This window comes from Pygoscelis adeliae, unplaced genomic scaffold (assembly GCF_000699105.1).
Source record: "Pygoscelis adeliae isolate BGI_AS28 unplaced genomic scaffold, ASM69910v1 Scaffold209, whole genome shotgun sequence".
Taxonomy (NCBI): Eukaryota; Metazoa; Chordata; class Aves; order Sphenisciformes; family Spheniscidae; genus Pygoscelis; species Pygoscelis adeliae.
This window is the reverse complement of record NW_008825538.1, coordinates 4,413,905-4,432,191: the sequence shown is the minus strand read 5'-3', so window position 1 is coordinate 4,432,191 and position 18,287 is coordinate 4,413,905. Positions and strand designations below refer to the sequence as shown.

Sequence of the window (18,287 nt, the reverse complement as noted above, 5' to 3'; positions counted from 1 at the left end):
CTGCCTGGCGGAAAAGGACCTGGGGGTGCTGGTCGACAGCCGGCTGAACATGAGCCGGCAGTGTGCCCAGGTGGCCAAGGAGGCCAATGGCATCCTGGCTTGTATCAGAACTAGTGTGGCCAGCAGGACCAGGGAAGTGATTGTGCCCCTGTACTCGGCACTGGTGAGGCCGCACCTCGAATACTGTGTTCAGTTTTGGGCCCCTCACTACAAGAAGGACATTGAGGTGCTGGAGTGTGTCCAAAGAAGGGTAACAAAGCTGGTGGGGGGTCTAGAGCACAAGTCTGATGAGGAGCGGCTGAGGGAACTGGTGTTGTTTAGCCTGGAGAAAAGGAGGCTGAGGGGAGACCTTATTGCTCTACAACTACCTGAAAGGAGGTTGTAGCGAGGTGGGTGTTGGTCTCTTCTCCCAAGTAACAAGTGATAGGGTGAGGGGAAATGGCCTCAAGTTGCGCCAGGGGAGGTTTAGATTGGACATGAGGAAAAATTTCTTTGCTGAAAGAGTGGTTAAACATTGGACCAGGCTGCCCAGGGAAGTGGTTGAGTCACCATTCCTGGAGGTATTTAAAAGACGTGTAGACGTGGTGCTTAGGGACATGGTTCAGTGGTGGAGCTGGCAGTGCTAGGCTAACAGTTGGACTCGATGATCTTAAAGGTCTTTTCCAACCTAAACGATTCTATGACTCTATGATTAAAAATAAGAACAATATAATTCCTAAAAAAAACCCCCAAAAAACCAAAACAGGTCTGCTTTTTTCAGACAGATGCAATAAAATATTTCACGGTAAATTTCCTCCCTGCCTTCTCTAAACTCTGGGCAGGATGCCTTCCTTCAGGCTTAGTTTCCAGTCCAGAACTTCAGTAGCTGTCTGGGTTAAATGAATACATATAAACTCCCATTGCCTCCTCATTTTCTGTATCTCTTCAGCTTGGCTTTGGGACTTGTCATTGTCCTTGTCCCTCTTACTGAGCATTTCAGTGGCAGTTTCAACCACTCTAGGCTGAACTGTAGTAGTACATCCTAAACCCACCTGCAACCTTCATTGTGTATTCTCATCTTCCTTGGGCTGGTACTTGTTTGGTCTTGTGCTGAGCTTGCTGATCCAGCAGAAAAGTAACCCAGGGAAGATCACCTGCTTTCTTTAATGGTGATTATGGATTCACATTTGCTCTACTCCATGCTTCACAAACTTCTCCGAAGCTAAGCGTGGTCCCTTTCCTCAGCACTCCTCCTCCTAAGATACATAGGTGACACAAAGTAAACAAGAAGCCTTCCTCCGTCCTTCCATACACACTTTTTAACAGCATGTACGATGATCAGCAGCTATTCTGTAAACTGAACAAATCCAGACAGCTATCCCACCAATCACATGGGAATACAAACTTCTGTAATGTGTCAAAGAAAGGAAAAAATGGACACGATCTCAAAAGGCTAAGGTGGGTTTTCTATAGCCTGAGATAACCCATGGGAAACATATTGAAGTATAATTAAGGCATTAAGGTATGTTCAGAACTTCTACCAGCATCAAAAGACATAAGAGCAGCTTGTGCTCTGTTAGGGCAGAGGTTTATCTAATCTAATATCCTGTCACAACAGCGGGTGCTTAGGAAAGCATATGAGAGCAAGGCTGCCATGTAGTGATATGTCTTCAGAACAGCCTCCTAGCTTTCAACAGCTTGTGGCACAGGGATTTCTCAAGGTGGGGTTGGTGCCTTTGCATTCAAAAGCTTTTGGTGGATATTTTTCCCCGTGTAATTATCAAGTTGTTTTCTGAATATTGAGCATCTATCACATACTATGGAAGGGAGGTCCACAGGTTATACACTGTGTGATGATGACTTCCTTTTTCAGGTTTTAACCAGCTACCTGCTAGTTTCATTTGATACTCTTGAATCCCATTCTAGAGGAAAAAGTAACCATTCCCATGCGCTCCATCTGTGCTAATCATTAGTTTTAGACTGCTAACACATCCCTTCTTCAGCTGTCTTTTTTTCAGCCATGAAGACTCATACTCTATGTGGTCATTCTTTTACTGAAACTCTTACATACTTCTGATCAATTGGAACTATTTCCAGACCTACTATTTCGTTTCTGATATGCTAAGCAGGCTCAGGGTATAGTAACATGTTTTTTGAAGTGGAATAATGATGTTCCTTACTATACTCCTTTTTTAACCGCTTCTAAGATCTGATTTACTTTTTTGACTGGTACTGAGCACTGAATTGACATTTTCACAGATTTCTCCTTTATAGACCCAAGACCTCATTTCTGAGTGGTGGGAGGCAGCTCAGAGCCATTACTTTCCGAGTGGCTGTTTCTTCCATCAGTTCTTCTGAAGACACTTCTGATCCTTTGATGAGTATCCAGTGGGAACCTCCCAGGCTCTTCTACAGTGAATAAAATAACCATTTCAATTACATACTCCACTATGGATTTAACTTCTCTGAGTGTTTCTTCTTGGTTGTCTCTATCCCTACACATTTTCTGGCAGTTTTTGTGCATGTGAGAAGAAAGATTTATTAGTAAGTTATTGCCTATTGTAATTTGTTCCTCAAACTCTTGTCTTGCCTACCTTGTATGTTTTTACTTTTAACCTGTCATGGTTTATGATCCTCATTTGGACACAAGAAGTGCTTACGCACCACCAGACAGTGTCTAACAATTATTTTTTAATTAAAAGTGTATTTTTACAAGGCAAGTTATAATTGCCAGTAAGACACATTACTTTTTATGTTGCCATTAATTTTATGTGTTTGCTTAGCACTAATGAATAAGAAACACCACAGCTAAACTGGCTTTCCAATGTCTTTACGTTGTAATTGAACATAGTGTTAAAATATAAATTTATTGAAATAAATCTACCAACTCTAGGGTAGGTCATACTAGATTAAATAAACTTTATAAGACTTTGTCAGTGATAATAACTTGGAATATTTTGTTAGAGAGGATTTAAAGAAGATATGTTAAATACTTATTAAAATATAGAAAAATTTGAATACTGTGAAGTAGTTCCTCTCCATCACCTTTTTGCTGAGGTTGCATAAATGTAATTAGGTGAAGCTTAATATAACTGTATTTATTTTTAGATTTCAGAATTTCAAGAAAAACATCGTAAACATTTATTAGCATACCACAGACAAAAGGTAACTCTAATTGTGCTTTTCTTATTTTTTTGTTTATGTTTGCCTTGTTACTTTGGTTTATTTTTAGAAAATATTTTCACTTTTTATTGGAATACTTAGAATAATTTATCAGGATTGCCTCATTTCTGTCATTATAAATACCAGTTTTTAATTGTTTAAAATCTGTGAGGACTTTATTAAATATGATTACTATTATTTAATAAACCAGATTTTTATTGTGGGGTGACTGAGATTAAATTGAGAGTCAAAGGACAGGGAGAGAAGAAACAAATTCACTGCATGGAGGAGAAAAGCGAAGAGGTGGGGAGAGATTGGTACTCAGACGATAAGCCTAGAGGAAAAGACGACTAGGGCTGACAAACTAAATGTTTGTCAGACTAAGGGCTAGTACCCTGAGTTAGGGATAGCTCAATGGGAAGAAGAAGATAATTAATTATTCTGTGGAGAACAGGTACACAATTTGTGACAATGCTTCTTCCTCTGTCGGTTGGAAAGAAGATTTCTTTTTCATTTCTCAGCTACTTCTAAATATTTGATAAAATAGTTGGCCGTTTCATTCATTTCTAAGGACATGGCCAAGTATATTACTTAAAGCTACTTGGCAATACTGGTGAATCAACCCATGTATGCCCTATGTCTGGAATGACAGAGGCAAACCCGTATAGCTGGCCAACTGGCCATTGCGTGTGTGAGGAGAGTATCTGATATGGTTCTCATGATAGAACAGCTTGGAAACTTAAGTGTTTTATGACCCATTCTCGGAATGACAGAGGCAAACCCGTATAGCTGGCCAACTGGTGTGTGAAGAGAGTATCTGACATGGTTCTCATGATAGAACAGCTTGGCAACTTAGGTGTTTTATGGCCCATTCTCCCATGTTTCCCATGACTGCATTTTGGGATCAGTCCTAGTGTACTGTGGAGTGTGTAGTTCTTTCAAGGTCCTGTCCTTCTGCTTTCAAAGCTAGGCCATGGAGGAATCCTGATTTTATGCCCCCTTCTAATCTATTGTACTGACTCCAGATGGTAAAACTGAAACCTGTAGGCAAAGTAAAATAAAGCTCTTAATATAGAATTTTGCATAAGTAGAAATGTTATCTCCAAAGAATCTGTGCAGAGTTTTGATACTTTTTGATGGTAAATTTCTAAGTTATTTACTGTTGAGATATTCATTTAACAGTCATTGTGAAGTACTCAAGGACACTGCTTGACCTAAGGAACGTGTTTAGGTGACAGTACAGAAACAGCTGAAGGTTTAGTTGGTTGCTATTTCAATGGCACACTGTTTTGGGTGGTTTTGTTGTTGTTTTGTCCATTCTACGTATTTGTTAGTATTTTAAAACTGCTTGCGTTGGATCAGGGTCAGAAGAGGCTGCTTGTCTTAAATACCCTATGTGCAGCTATGGCTAGCACTGGTGAGGCTGTTTCAGTGCAGAAATGGTTTGACAGTGAGGCTGAGGTGAGCAAGGAAGAGAAGAGTTTCCCTGTGCAATGATATACCTGTCTCCTTCCTGTGAGTTTCAGTTAGCAATGCTCCCTCTTTCAGGGCTACTGGGAGGGAGTCTGAAGGAGCTGGGGAAGGCTAGATCACAGCAGGCAGAGGCACACAGGTTGAGAGAGTGGGAGTAGATGCTCACGCTCGGGGTTATAATCTCCGTCTGAGTCTTCCTGCCACTGGCTTTGAGATGAAGGTGAGTGGGAAAAGTATGTGTTTACATATAAACAGTTTGGCAAATGGCAATGGGGAGGTGAGGAAGCACAAATCTACCCTTTGACACGAGTGCTTCTTCCTGCCACCCTCCACTCTGCAGGTCCTGGCCTTTGGGGAAGGCGGAGTACTGCATAAGGAAATTCACAATGGGGTTCTCATTATTGGCTATCTTGTTTGTGGTCCCCTTCCTTGTTTCTAGTCTGTCATCCTTGTCACTGTCAACCAACAGCTCTCATGACCTTGATAAAAGCGTTTTTGTTGCTGTTTCTGAGAGTTGTACAGATAGTGGGGTGCAGATGATGGCATTTGGTGTGGGCACCTGATGTCCGTATTCCTGGCAAGTCTAGACCCCATGTTGTGCTAGGACCCAAAGATATTGAAAACCAAATAGTTATTCACCTTCTTTAAGGCATATTAGACTTAAAATGATCCTGTCCCACAGAGTGACAGGGTAAAGAACATTGTTCCTGACATCTGTACTGGTCACTTTCTTAATCAAACCTAGCTCTCATTAGGAAAAAGAAAAAAGAAGAATACAAAAGATCAGATCTTATGTAAATTACATTTTGTCTTTAATCTGTTTTGCAAAGTTTCACATCTGCAAAAACACCATAGTATCTCCCACAAACAGTATGATTTTATAAAGGTATATCAAGTAATGTTATTAAAGAATTCAAATAATATTGTGAGGAGAAGCATGAAAAATTAACAAGAAAATTCATAATTTGTCTTCAAATAAAAATATGAATAATGTGAAGTAATGAAGGACTAAGGTCACACAATGGAAATTAAGGATAAAATAAAGATGCAGTATTGAGGCTATTGAGTAAGTTTTTACATCCTCTATAAAATATAAGGTATGATCCTGTAATGAAAGACTGTAAAAAATACACATACTAGGGAGCTGACCTAATGTTCTTGACCTTAATGTTCTTCAATTTTGCAAGCTCATAACATTCTTTAATATTTTTGGTTATGCCTAGAACATAATAGGAAATACTCTTCACATAAGCTTATTACAAATAGATACTGCAAAGAACTGAATAAATTTTGAATCTGAAATGAGAAATATGGGAACATGGTATTTGGTATTTTGTACAATTATTGGTAACTTTCCAGATAATTCCATATTAAATGCAACATAACTTTTATATCAGATATAGAAAAGAGGAAGAAAAATAAAAGCAAAATATTTTTAAGCACTTTTCTCAGTATTCATTTATCCAATATTACAGCACACTTCTCAACAAAAGGTAATGAAACTAAGTCTGTAACTGCCAAAAAGAAGCGTATCTTTTTCAGACTGACTGTTTAATGGATCCATGTAACAGCTATAGTCTTGCCCCAATAAATCTGGAATAGCAATCATATCTAAGATTAAAACCAATAGAAAACAGTCTTTCAACACTTTAGAATACTAGTTGAAATGAAAGTGAAGTTGTATATCACACAGATAGATTTTGTTTAAATCTATGATTATCTCACAGACGGTAAAGTTGGAAGAATCTCTCAAGAAAGTAACACAACAGATGCATCAGATACAATGGTAAGAGGTTTAATGCAGCAAAAGTAAATGAGAAATAGTCTTTGTAATCAGACAACAGTAAGTCTAATTGAAAACAACAAAAAAAAGTCATGCTTTGTTTGCCTTTCTCATATATTGTGTTGTATAAATAGAAGCAGGATATTTTTACAGAAATAAATGAACAGTGATTTCTGTCATCAGGTCAATTTTCTTCACATTAATCAAGCCTGTCAGGAAGGAATCCTTTTATTTTTAAATTCAAGTCAGTAGTTAAAATGAATTTTTAGCAATGTCTATTTTTTATGATGAATTGAACATCATATAGATATTCAGTTATAAAATTTTTATTTGCATTTACATGAACAAGTTTGTGGTTTTTTCAATGGGCTTTCCACCATCAGCCTGGAAAGTACCATGGTAGCTTCCCTAGTATCTAACCAATTGGCAAAATTACCAGAGTTTTGTAATGCGATTCTCATCTTCTCTGTTTCTAGTAAAAATCAAGTTCTTGACTCATCTTAAATTAGTCTTTTTTCACAAATGCATCAAAGAGATAGCCAAGAGTTAGCTCGTTATCTCCCTGCTCATTGACTGATACACCTTAATCTTTTCATCTTATTTATTTCCAACTTAAAGCCAAAGACCTTATTGATCCCTAAGTGCACTTTATGCTATTACTTTTCATTTCATTACATTTTATTTCGATTATTTGTTTGAAAATATCACATTTTTTTAAATCATTATGTAGTTCTCCTCAATATTGATGTAACTTTCTATCTTCAGAACTTTCTGTCTTCAGATTTCACAAACTGTGGGCTATCCCTGAATCATTAGAGCATATATTAAACAGGATCAGTTGCAAGATTAAACTGAAGGGATCATCACTAATAACATTTCTGCACTCTCTTCACCCTTTTTTGTTGTTGTTTGCCTTTTAGTATTATTTATGGTATACTTACCTGATTTAATTGCTCTTATCTCTGCTTTAAAGTCCACATGGCCTATACAGCACTCTAATGTTTAAATTGAATTAACGCGGAAAACTGTACTATCTTACTACTGTTTAAAAAAATCTGCTTACCAGAATAGAAAACAAAACAAAAAAGATATCAGACTGATCTACTGCGATCCACTTATGGTGAAATTATTACATTTTCCATTTGTTTCCATGCCCTATTTTATCCTTCCCATTTTCTAAGATTTCAAAAACTACTGGGAAAAAAACCTAACAGGCTTGGTCTGCTTTTCCCTTATAGTGAACATAGGTATTAAGGGTACTTAGTGTATAGTTACAATGTACTTCTCCCTATAGATCCATCTTCTTGAGAGAAGCCCGTCACGAATGTCACTTCATGAATACCATCATATATGGTACGATATACCATATGTGGTATATATGGTATCACCAAATACCATCAGCACCAAGGATGGTGAAATCTCCTTAATAAGCCAGTTCATGAAGCCAGCAATTTAATTGCAAAATTTTGTTGATCTTTATTCCTTTTCTGTTTTATCAGTATAGACTTGCTTTTGACTCTGACGTGCACATAATACAGTATTATGCTCTCTTACGCTCCTTGGTGTAATATAACTGAAAGAAAAACCGTTTAAAGGAAACTAGCTACGCGGTGGATTATCATAGTATCCACTGCCTCTTCTTCCTTGTCTGCATCTCAAATAAATAGCATCTTGGTTATACCAAATACAGAGTTCTTGCTGAATTTCAGATTTGTCAGAGTTCTACCAAGAGTGTGACCTAGGGCTTCTCCTCACATGCCCAGTAGACATATTCCTCCTATGTATGGTTATAGGCAAAGGTATCAGTTTTACATAGCTGCCTGTGAATAGCATAAATATGCCAACATTTCTTTTGATAACTAGATTTTTTAAAGTTTGGGAAATGTATACATTGAAATGAAGATTTTTGACTCAACTGTAGTTGTATTTTAACATCCGTTGTTCCATAAAGTACTCTGCCATAATGTTATCCTAAATTGATATTGTTGTGCATGTAATGACTGATACAGACATTACGGTATAGAGAAGATGTTAATAGTTTATCAAACATATTGCTGCTTCTGCTTCATGGCAAATAGTGTAATGTTTAAACCAGCTATTGATGGGTAAAATGCTTTCATGTTATGCTTTATAGACCAGTTAGACAAATGAACTAATAAAATCAGCTTTCAGTTTATATCTGTTGTTTCTTCTGTGTCCCCTTTAGTATGAAACCTCCTGAACAAACGACACAACTACCATTTTCCAGTACAAGTAGAAATCCACTTTCCAGTAAGAAGTGTTGGTTTAAGATACTGACTACGGAATACATATCACTGGATATAGCTATGTTCTAATAATAAATTTATTAATGACTTTAGTTCCTTCAAGGAAACAGAATGGTTACTCTTCATGTTCTCTTCATCCTAGTCAACCTTCCACTTCTGAAATGTAGGTACAAATCCATTAATTTTCAACAAAAATCTTAACAATGACAACATGCTGATATTTTATACACAAAGCCATTTTTTTTGTAGTGAGTTTAAAATAAGTATATTTTCTGATTTTGTGCTTTGTTTCTGCAAACTGTGTAAGTATGAAAGAACCGGGGAGGGTCTTTGCTATCCAAGCATACATAATAACTACTTGTATAGATTGCCTTTGTACTCACTGGAAAAAACTCTTAAGGCATGATGCACCTTATTCTAAAGACTTTCTGTATAGATAGATTGATTAATTGGTGAGGAGCTCTTCCCATTGACTGTAGGTTTCTAAATGACTTGTACAGACACCTCTATGTACATTGTAGTTGACTAAAGTTAGATGGGATGAACACCGGTAAGGCTCATGAAATTTTAAATAAATCGAACATACAGCTTGCTCAAGCTAAAAGCTTTCTATACCTGTGACTGTGACTTTATTTTTTATAAAAAATAAAATTTCAGAATGTCCTTGTTTTGGAAACAAGTGACAAATACATAAATATGCATATTTATTCTGACTTAAATACAACAATAACAATGCTAATCATAAAAAAACTTTCTCTGTAAATGTCTAAACCAAAGCTCAGAATCAATTAATAGATTTTTCTTACTGCTAGTGGGTTTTGGAACAAGTCCTAAATACTCATATGTGTTATGCTTTTCCATTATTAGTAACATTTAACTTGAGAATATAACGTAAGTTTAGTCATTATAATGAATGTGTTATTTTTATTACAATGTCATACTTATTTGGACCTTTGTTATAAGAATGGAGTCAATGGAGATTGATCCTGTACCTTCACCAATGAGGAAAGTAAGTGGTTTTTTTTGTATATATGTTTTTATATATATGTATATATACATAGATATGCTTTTGATTTCTCCTACTCTGTTAGTACTGCAAAAAATAGGATCCCCCCCCATTCAAACAATTCTTATGTACATGCTGATTTCAGCTATGCTTGATGCTTAGTAGAAGTCAGAAGCTCCCCAAGAAGGAACCAAAGGGAAATAAATCACAGCATTTATTTCTGGAATTATATTCTCCACATGCCATATACAGGCTTTTAAACTTCTGATGCTAAATTAAAGGGCAAATTCTTGAAATCTCAATATGTTTATATTATAAAAATGTTATAACTGTTTCCAAAATAAATGTTGCTAATGCATGAAACTGAGAGTTGCAATTAAATTTAAGTTCTAATAAGGAATGGAAATATATGAAAGATTTCCACCTTCACCAGACCTCATGTAGATGTCTGCAGTGCAGATCTATGCTAGCATCTCCGGGTTTCCTTTGTAACCTATGGATTGGTTGTATCCATAGATAGACCTATATCCATAGGTATAACCTGTGGATTAGTATGTGTGATTCATCTCATTCTAAAGGACATTTATTGGTCTCATTCCTGTTTCTCCTCCTTGACCATAAAGGGAATTTCAGGTGATCAGGCTGGATGTAAATGCTGTCATTACAGATGTCTGACATTACAAGAGGTGAATCACTTGGCACTCAACTTCACACCACAGTGATTGTAAAAAAATTCTTGAAATTTCATTTATGATGGATGAAAGGTTTTTTGTAAGCCACAAATCAAGCCAGTCATTGTCTTTCACCTTTCATAAACAATTTTGTTTGCTGCTTGACCAGGTGATCTTCCTTCTGTCTATGCTCAGGGGCATCAATGTGTTTATAGTATCTTCACATGTTAAGAAAAAGCTAGGTGTAGAATTCAATGGTCTGAAAGCAGTGTTGGAACCTGATATTTGAGTAGGGAATTGCAAGCTTTGAATGACATGTCTAAGATGAGAATGAAGGCAGGAGTTTTTCACTGTATTAGTGTTCTGATTAGGAGAGGTAACCTCCAGGAACAGATGGTAGCTTAAGAATGGAATCTCAGCACAGAAAATGATGTAAGTGTCTGATATTTTTCTTATCTGAATGTGACAGAGAGGACTTCTTGCAATAAAACTAAAATGCATGTACTTCCACCCCCCCACACTGTAAAGCTCTCAAAAATAGTAACTTAATTCTGAGGCTTTGCATTTTAGTGCTATGAACAAAACTGGCAGCGAAGACCGCCAGAAATCTGCAGGCTTTATAGACCTCAAAAATGTAACACTGTTGCTTAAAATACCATAATAATTAACATACTTACTACACTGTAATTAACACCTTGCCATTCATTTAGCTTGAGACACCGACCGGTCCAACAAGGTTATCATTAATAACTCCACCGCAAGATGGACGTATGGGTGAGTAAAAATAAAGTTTGTAACTGGATAACATTTTTATTACATTAAGAGGATTAATAAATTAAAATCCATACATTAGCAATTTACTGAGCAAACTTGAATTGTGTTGAGGTGTAAGGAACTTACCACATCAATCCAACAGATGGGAAATGGTTAAAAATGAAGAATGAAATAAGTCTTCCTAGTACTGACCTACTCTGTTCTGTGAATAATTACTTGTAACCAAAATTATTTTTGCTGAGCAATCATAGTCAACAGTTGCAAAGAAAATACTGTAATGATGTGTATGGTTGAACAGAACAGGCATACTTGCGATATATGTCATTGACCCTCTGTTAACCTTCATAATTATATTTGTTTATAGTTACCAGAGATTAACATTGTCCATAATGTCATGTTAAAAATCGCATGAGGAAAAGGGGGGAAACTAAATGGAAGTTACAAAAGTATTTCATAACAAAAGTGAGGTAATTAAGTTGAGATCAAGAATTTCTTTAGAAAGGTGATTTTTTTTTTTCCCCACCATATCACTGTAATAGGGTATAAGACATTTTACCTGCCTGTACTTGCTTTCATTCCTGGGCTGTTGCAGAGCTTGGGTAGCGCTCTGATGTAAATAAGATGTGAAGGACAGCCTACTGAAGTTAGTGCAACCTCCTTGAGTACTGTTTATTTGTGAGTAGTTTCCCAGAATTCCTAATGCTCTGCAGGTCTAACGTTCATGTGTCCCTCCCATTCTTGGTTTTACATTCAGCATGTTTCTCTAACAGCCCATTCTCAGGCAGTCTTTCAGCTGGCTTCAGCAGTTAATAGAATCCATCTCCGGTCACATAAGGAGCTTTTAGCACTCCTGTTTTTACATGGTGTAAATGTCCCAAAACAGAGACAAATGCAATTATAATGAAGGAGCAAAAATTGCTTTTTCACTTTTACCCTCTGTTGGAGTACTGCTGAGGACTTTTGATAGTTTTCACTTTTGCTGGATCTTCTTCCAGCAAGAGGTACTGGAATACAACTCGTGCCTCAGCAAATGTCTTGTCTGTGCTAAATTGTAAAATGTCTGATTTATATGTTCAGATCCTTCCTAAATGCATGCTTGCCTATAAGTTTATGGATAACAAGATAGTAAGAGTTGCGGTTAACTGTTTTTTTTTATTGTGTCTAAATATAAACAGATGTTTAATTAGATAATAAAATTATACGTAGGACAGTTACGTGTTCAGCACATTTCAGAATCAACTCATAAAGTTTTGCAGTGGACACAGCTGAATGAATCAAAGTGTACTTGCAAAAGTAAGGGCAAGTAGAAACAATCATTTAATGGTGCACTAAAGAAAGTTTCCTTCTCAGAGATGGATGGGGCAAAAAAGAATAGCTGAAGAACTGGAGCACCTCAGCAGAGCTAGCTTGATAGTCTAATAATAGTCTAATAAATTAGACTAGAGAGAAGGTGAAAGAAGCCAACATATGTGTTTAACTTGAAAAAGATTTGCAGGAACGCTGCAATATGATGTTTTCGTGACTGCTAAGCTCTATGTAGGATTAATCTATTGAGACTAAAAACAATTTTTCACCTTTACCCTCTGTTGGAGTACTGCTGAGGACTTTTGATAGCTTTCACTTTTGCTGGATCTTCTACCAGCAAGAGGTACTGGAAGACAACTTGTGCCTCAGCAAATGTCTTGTCTGTGCTAAATTGTAAAAACACATTATTAATTTTTACAGCTATTTTAATCCTTTCTCAAATGACATGGTGACTTTATTTTGTCGGCCAATTCCTTATCTTTCATTGTCTATTGTAATTGTGCACCATTTTTAATTCTTGAATAAACCGATCATGAATTTGTCCCAAATAATGCAATTAAAGTACTAATCTTTGTTTCCAAAGTTATCTCTTAAGTAAAACGGGTAATTCAAGTTGGTCCTGTTTTCAAAAATTCTATTCTTACAGGTAGTGTATCCTACAGTTGTTCTCAGTCATCTGGAATAATGTCAAGTCAAAATAGTAGAGCAGGATCTACAAGGTAATTAAATACCTTTTCAAGATGTTACCGTCTCCTACGAGAGACTGAAATGTCTCTTGTCTGGCCTGTATTAATCTGTATGTTTAAAGGTTATACTCTATATCTGAAGAAATGTTATTGTGCAGGCTAGCTATCACCTATATGAATGTGTTTGTTATTGTTGGAAGGTTTTATTTTGAAATCACTTTCTTCAAAAATGTGCAGAGTTAATCTGAGTTCCTGTAACAGTGGACATCTATAGTCATGGAACTTTTATACAAAGGGTAGTAATTTTATAGCAAGAAAATGCAACAATGTTTCTGCTTTACAAGTCTTCTAAAAATCAGAGATGACAACACAATATCTACACAAGAGCTATTCTCTGAATAACCTGAACATCTTCATGCAGTGTGTAGCAAGTGTTTCAGGTTTTTAATCTAAACATTGAAAATGTCTCAAGCTGTGAGAATTATTAACATCAAGAAAAAACTTAAAATGGTTCCAGAAAAAGTAAACTCGTATTCTCTGTAATCATTAAGCCGGATGTATCTTCCTAGCACAAATTTAAAATATGTATAACAAAATATTTTTTTTCCATCTCTGATTTTCATATAATTTATTTTGTCCTTCTGCTTTTGAAAATATGTGAAAATCCTAAAGAAGTAAAAATCTGATAAGGAATAGGTAGAACACAAAAGTTTATAGCATTTTCTATTAAAATATTAGCACTATGAATTTAAGTGTTTTTGAAATCTCTTGTACTATGAAAGTAGCTTCAAATCATATCCATGAATTCATTTTGTTAACAGATCCACACCTATAAGACTACCACATAGTGGATGTTCACTTACATCATCAGCTGGATCACAAAGTAGTAGAAGGGGGTCATGGGCTACTTCTGATTTCAGAACCCCTCAGTTGTATCCATTTACATCACCTTCCCCACAGCCATCTGTAACAAGACATCCAATCACCATCTCTGGACTTCTGCAAAGACAACATTTAGGCAAGTATATTTTATAAAATAACAACATTTAACACTTCCTGAAAAATTTTCAGCATAACATATGCTTATTGCTTATTTACTGGAGAACAGTAAATAAGAAATAAATTAAGCAACACAAAAGTGATATTTCAAAATTGGAAGTAGGCTATCAACAAAATATGAAAAATGTTGATGTTTATGATCAGGATTTTCCTTAGCCTTCTGTGCAATAGAATATCTGTGGTGAAAATATGTTCTTGCTGCATCCCAGAGTAATATTTTAACAGACTAAATCTAATCATTTCCATAATAGTTTTCTAGAAAAACAAAAGTTCTAAATAATGCAAAGCATATAATGATTGTGCAAAAAATTAATCTTGGAACAAATCTCAAGTAAGGAGTAGAGAAATTTAAAACATGAGTGGAGAAAGTGCAGTGAACTCAGTGGGAGTCATAGCAAGACTGAGATAGTCAGCAAGAGTCCTTTAATAAAGCAGAATAGTTGAGCTGACACATGGAAAAGAAGGAAAAAAAAATGACTATAATGAAAAGAATGAATGGGAGACAGTACCTGTATGACTGAATGGCATGTTGTAGAAAGTGGGTGACAGCTGACATCTCACTATGTCCAGCAGAGAAAAAAGAAACATAAAAGGAAACTGCAGTATTCTGAGAGTAAGAAGTGAAGTATTAGTCACCTGGTTATTAGGAACTAGGGAATATTAATAGAAATGAAAAATGAGTGAACTCATTCTGAAAATGAACAACGGATAGGGAATGAGCAGATGATGAGACAGAGAAGAAGAAGGAAGATGTGTTAAGGAATAGAAAAAAAGGTGAGGATATTAAAAGGGTTGGGAGAAGAAAAGGAGCCCAGGAACAGTGCATGGAACAGAACAAAAGCTATAGAGGAAGCATATTAAAGCATTTATGAAGAATGGAGGTAAGAATGCAGAATATTAGTGTAAAAGAGGAAGCAGGATGGGCCAAAGGAAAAAGATGAGAGGACAGTAAAGGTTATTTTTCCTGTGAAGCAAGAAAAGTAGAAAAGAGACGCTCTGGATAGTTATAACAAACAGACCAAACAAAAAAGCAAAGAATAAGGAAATGATGGGAAGAAAATTAAAGAAGACAAAAGCATTTTCTAGTCTTTTATTTTTATGTTTTATAAATACTTGTTTCATTGTACTTCTCTGTCACATGTTCTGTATCTTCACATTTTGGGAAGAAAGGCTTAGATGATAATTATGATCCTTTGTTGCTGGCCATTTTTCCCATATTCTGTATGATATTAACTTTATTTCTTTTATTATTATCTATTATCCCATCACAGACTTCAGTAGTAATCTTCCCAATCCCATGATTTTTTCAATCCTAGTACTGTTCTCTCATTTGCCAAATTTTCTGTCTCAACTTCACATTTCTTACAGATCTAGCTGTCAAGACACACACATGCAAGTGACAATAAAAAGGCAGATGGTCCAGGGTATTATTTGTTGAGTGCAGTGTAAAACTAGCAAAAGTAGCTGCATAGAGACCAGCCCAAGAGGGGTGTAGGTAGGAATTGCACTGGGGCAGATTAATTCATAGAATTGTAGAATCATAGAATCATAGAACAGCCCAGGTTGGAAGGGACCTTGAAAGATCATCTGGTCCAACCTCTTGTGGGAAAGGGAGCCTAGGTGACATTATCTAGCACCCTGACCAATCACATCTTGGAAACTAAATTCTTCATATTGCAGAGTTTACATCACAAGTGAAATCTTAGTTATTTACATTAAAAGGCTATTTCAGCTAGAAAGCATTTTTCAGTCCATATTCATAAACGTGACCTTTCTATTCCAAGACTAACACATCCCAAGCAGTTTTGAGTTCATGAAACATCATGAAACCAAAATAAAGATATTTTAAGAAATGCACACATACTCAAGTTATGAATGCTTATAGCTTGTGGAAGCTTACGTCATAATTGTTTTTCTTGTGGAGTTTCTGGACAGTGATATAGCATGTGAAATAATGCATGAACCTGATAGAATCTGTAAATAATGTAGTAGAAATTGAAGTTAAAAAAAAAGCAGCTATATTGAACTTAATTATTAGTCGTCTTTCAGTTATATGTTTACAAGTGAATTGCAGTTCATGCATAACAATGCTTTGGACATTCACTTGTGTAGCTGAAATCGGAATATGGCAAAAAATGCTTTTACAAAAAGAGAAACCTAACTTTTATATAAATACAAAGGAGCATATTTAGATTCATAAAAAGAGCTATACAAAAGTTATCATCAAAATGTATGGGTTTTATTTTTAATTTTTGATAGTTTGCACTTTCTCTCTTCCTTGAATAAGTTCTGAAAATAATTTACATGAATAAAGTTTTCCTTTAGTCTTACTAATTTTTTTTCCATTTGTACTTGTATTCTTATTCTAGGATCAACTAATTTTGGAGGACATTCAACAGAAAGATAAGCAAACTCCTGTGAATGGTTTTGGTCAATAAACATCTGGAGAAGCCCTACACAGTCTTTGGCTATCACAGTATTTGAAATTTCTGTAAAATGTCAAATTGGTATAAATCAGCTAACTATCCAGCATGAATAATGTATTTAAAACATCAGTGATCCTGCTGATTAACATCTACAGTAGTTTTAAACAGGAGTACAAAATCCTCTTGCTGTTTTTAGAAATTTTGGCTTAAAATATATTGTATAAATAAATAGCCTTTATCAACTAAGTATTAAGACAAAACATGATTATATATTCAGTGAGCATTTCTTGCTGTGAAAGCACTGATCTGCAGAAGAACTCTATTTTTAAATGGTTGCACCTGTACAATATTAGAGATGAGTCCCAGTCCTAAAAAAAAAATAATAATTTATGGGTTTTGAATTCCAGAATTCCAAATTTTGGTTCTTACTCAATAGATCACTTTTTGTTTGCACTATTGAAAGGGGTAAGATTTGAGGGATGTTACATTCTAGCAGGCTCTGCCAAGCTCATAATACAGTATCTATTCCACACTCCCAAGAAGTTTACCATTTGATTTAGGTAGCAATGTTTTCTTCCCAAAATGGAATGAAATGAGGGAACTGGGATGAAGAGACAAAACACAGCGGAGACTACCTTTACTCTCACACAGGAACAGCAGTTGGAGACTCTGAATGAAGGGTGCCAGAATGCAACCTTTTTCTTTTGAGAATAACTCTTAAGTTGAAATTCCCGCCATTACTATGTATGTCTGGCAAAATTTTGGTATGACTGAGTCATCAAATATGCACCTTGGTTTTGTTTTGGCCCTAACTTTACCTGGACTATTTTAAAAATAATAAAACTAAAAGCTGTTTCTTTGAGATAAAGTCCCCTGAGTACGTGATAAATTTCTTTTGGCTTGAAATGTTTTGCTTGACCTAAAAGAAAAGTTAGAACAGAAAGGGGAGTGTAAAGGAGTTTTTTTGTGATGCTGAGACAAATTGTTAATTCACCCAGAAAACAGAAGAGTGAATGATCGCTTTTACTATCTCTGAATTTGATTTCATCATTCTTACATCATCTCCCTAGCTAGCTACTGCGATGAGTTTTAACTGGCAAGTGTGCCCCTTGAACGAGAGTAAAATAGATGGAGAAACACCAGTTTTGTGAACGTCTCTGGAACAGGGGCTTCCATAACAAATTCTAAGCTTCACGTTTCCCTTATTTCAATGTGAAACTGCTTTTACTTTTTTACCATGGGAAAGTTTGTGTGTTTTCTCCTCTCCGATATTCTTATACTTCCAGTTTTAGATGGGATTTCTAAGTAAGTTTCCTTTGAAGCAAGCTTCCATTTGGATCCTTTAGTTTTACAATACCACAGACACGCACAAGTAAAGGAGTGTGGTGTAACTTTTTAAAATTCCTGCTCTCCTTTAGTTCCAGATGAGCTAGGATAGCTTGAAAAATGAGGCTAGTAAAATATGATTGCCGGCTTCCACATTAATTGTGCCCCAATGGTTTCTGTTTCTTTGGATCACAAGACGGTATTCTTTCTAATTTCTATTTTATCACACTGCAGAGTCATCATCCAAGTCTGCAAAGTCATACTATAGCTTTTATAATTGCTGAAAGTTGCTTTCTTGTAGAATGAAATACCCGGGTAGATGTAGGTGAAATTTCACCTTTAGGTGAAATACCTGGGTTTTATTAGTTTT

At 35.8% G+C, this 18,287-nt stretch overlaps 1 protein-coding gene across 1 annotated transcript in view; it reads left to right on the top strand.

Moving 5' to 3' along the window:
• The window catches only part of RNF212 (ring finger protein 212), a 24,110-nt gene extending 7,538 nt beyond the window's left edge, over window positions 1–16,572 (top strand). Inside the window, exons 4-12 of the mRNA XM_009331889.1 lie at window positions 3,088–3,144; window positions 6,342–6,400; window positions 8,604–8,668; window positions 8,758–8,827; window positions 9,628–9,673; window positions 11,052–11,115; window positions 13,067–13,139; window positions 13,928–14,124; window positions 16,535–16,572. Coding sequence (XP_009330164.1) covers window positions 3,088–3,144; window positions 6,342–6,400; window positions 8,604–8,668; window positions 8,758–8,827; window positions 9,628–9,673; window positions 11,052–11,115; window positions 13,067–13,139; window positions 13,928–14,124; window positions 16,535–16,572 — 669 coding nt within the window. The remainder of the gene's footprint in view (window positions 1–3,087; window positions 3,145–6,341; window positions 6,401–8,603; window positions 8,669–8,757; window positions 8,828–9,627; window positions 9,674–11,051; window positions 11,116–13,066; window positions 13,140–13,927; window positions 14,125–16,534) is intronic.
• Window positions 16,573–18,287: the final 1,715 nt, after the last annotated feature.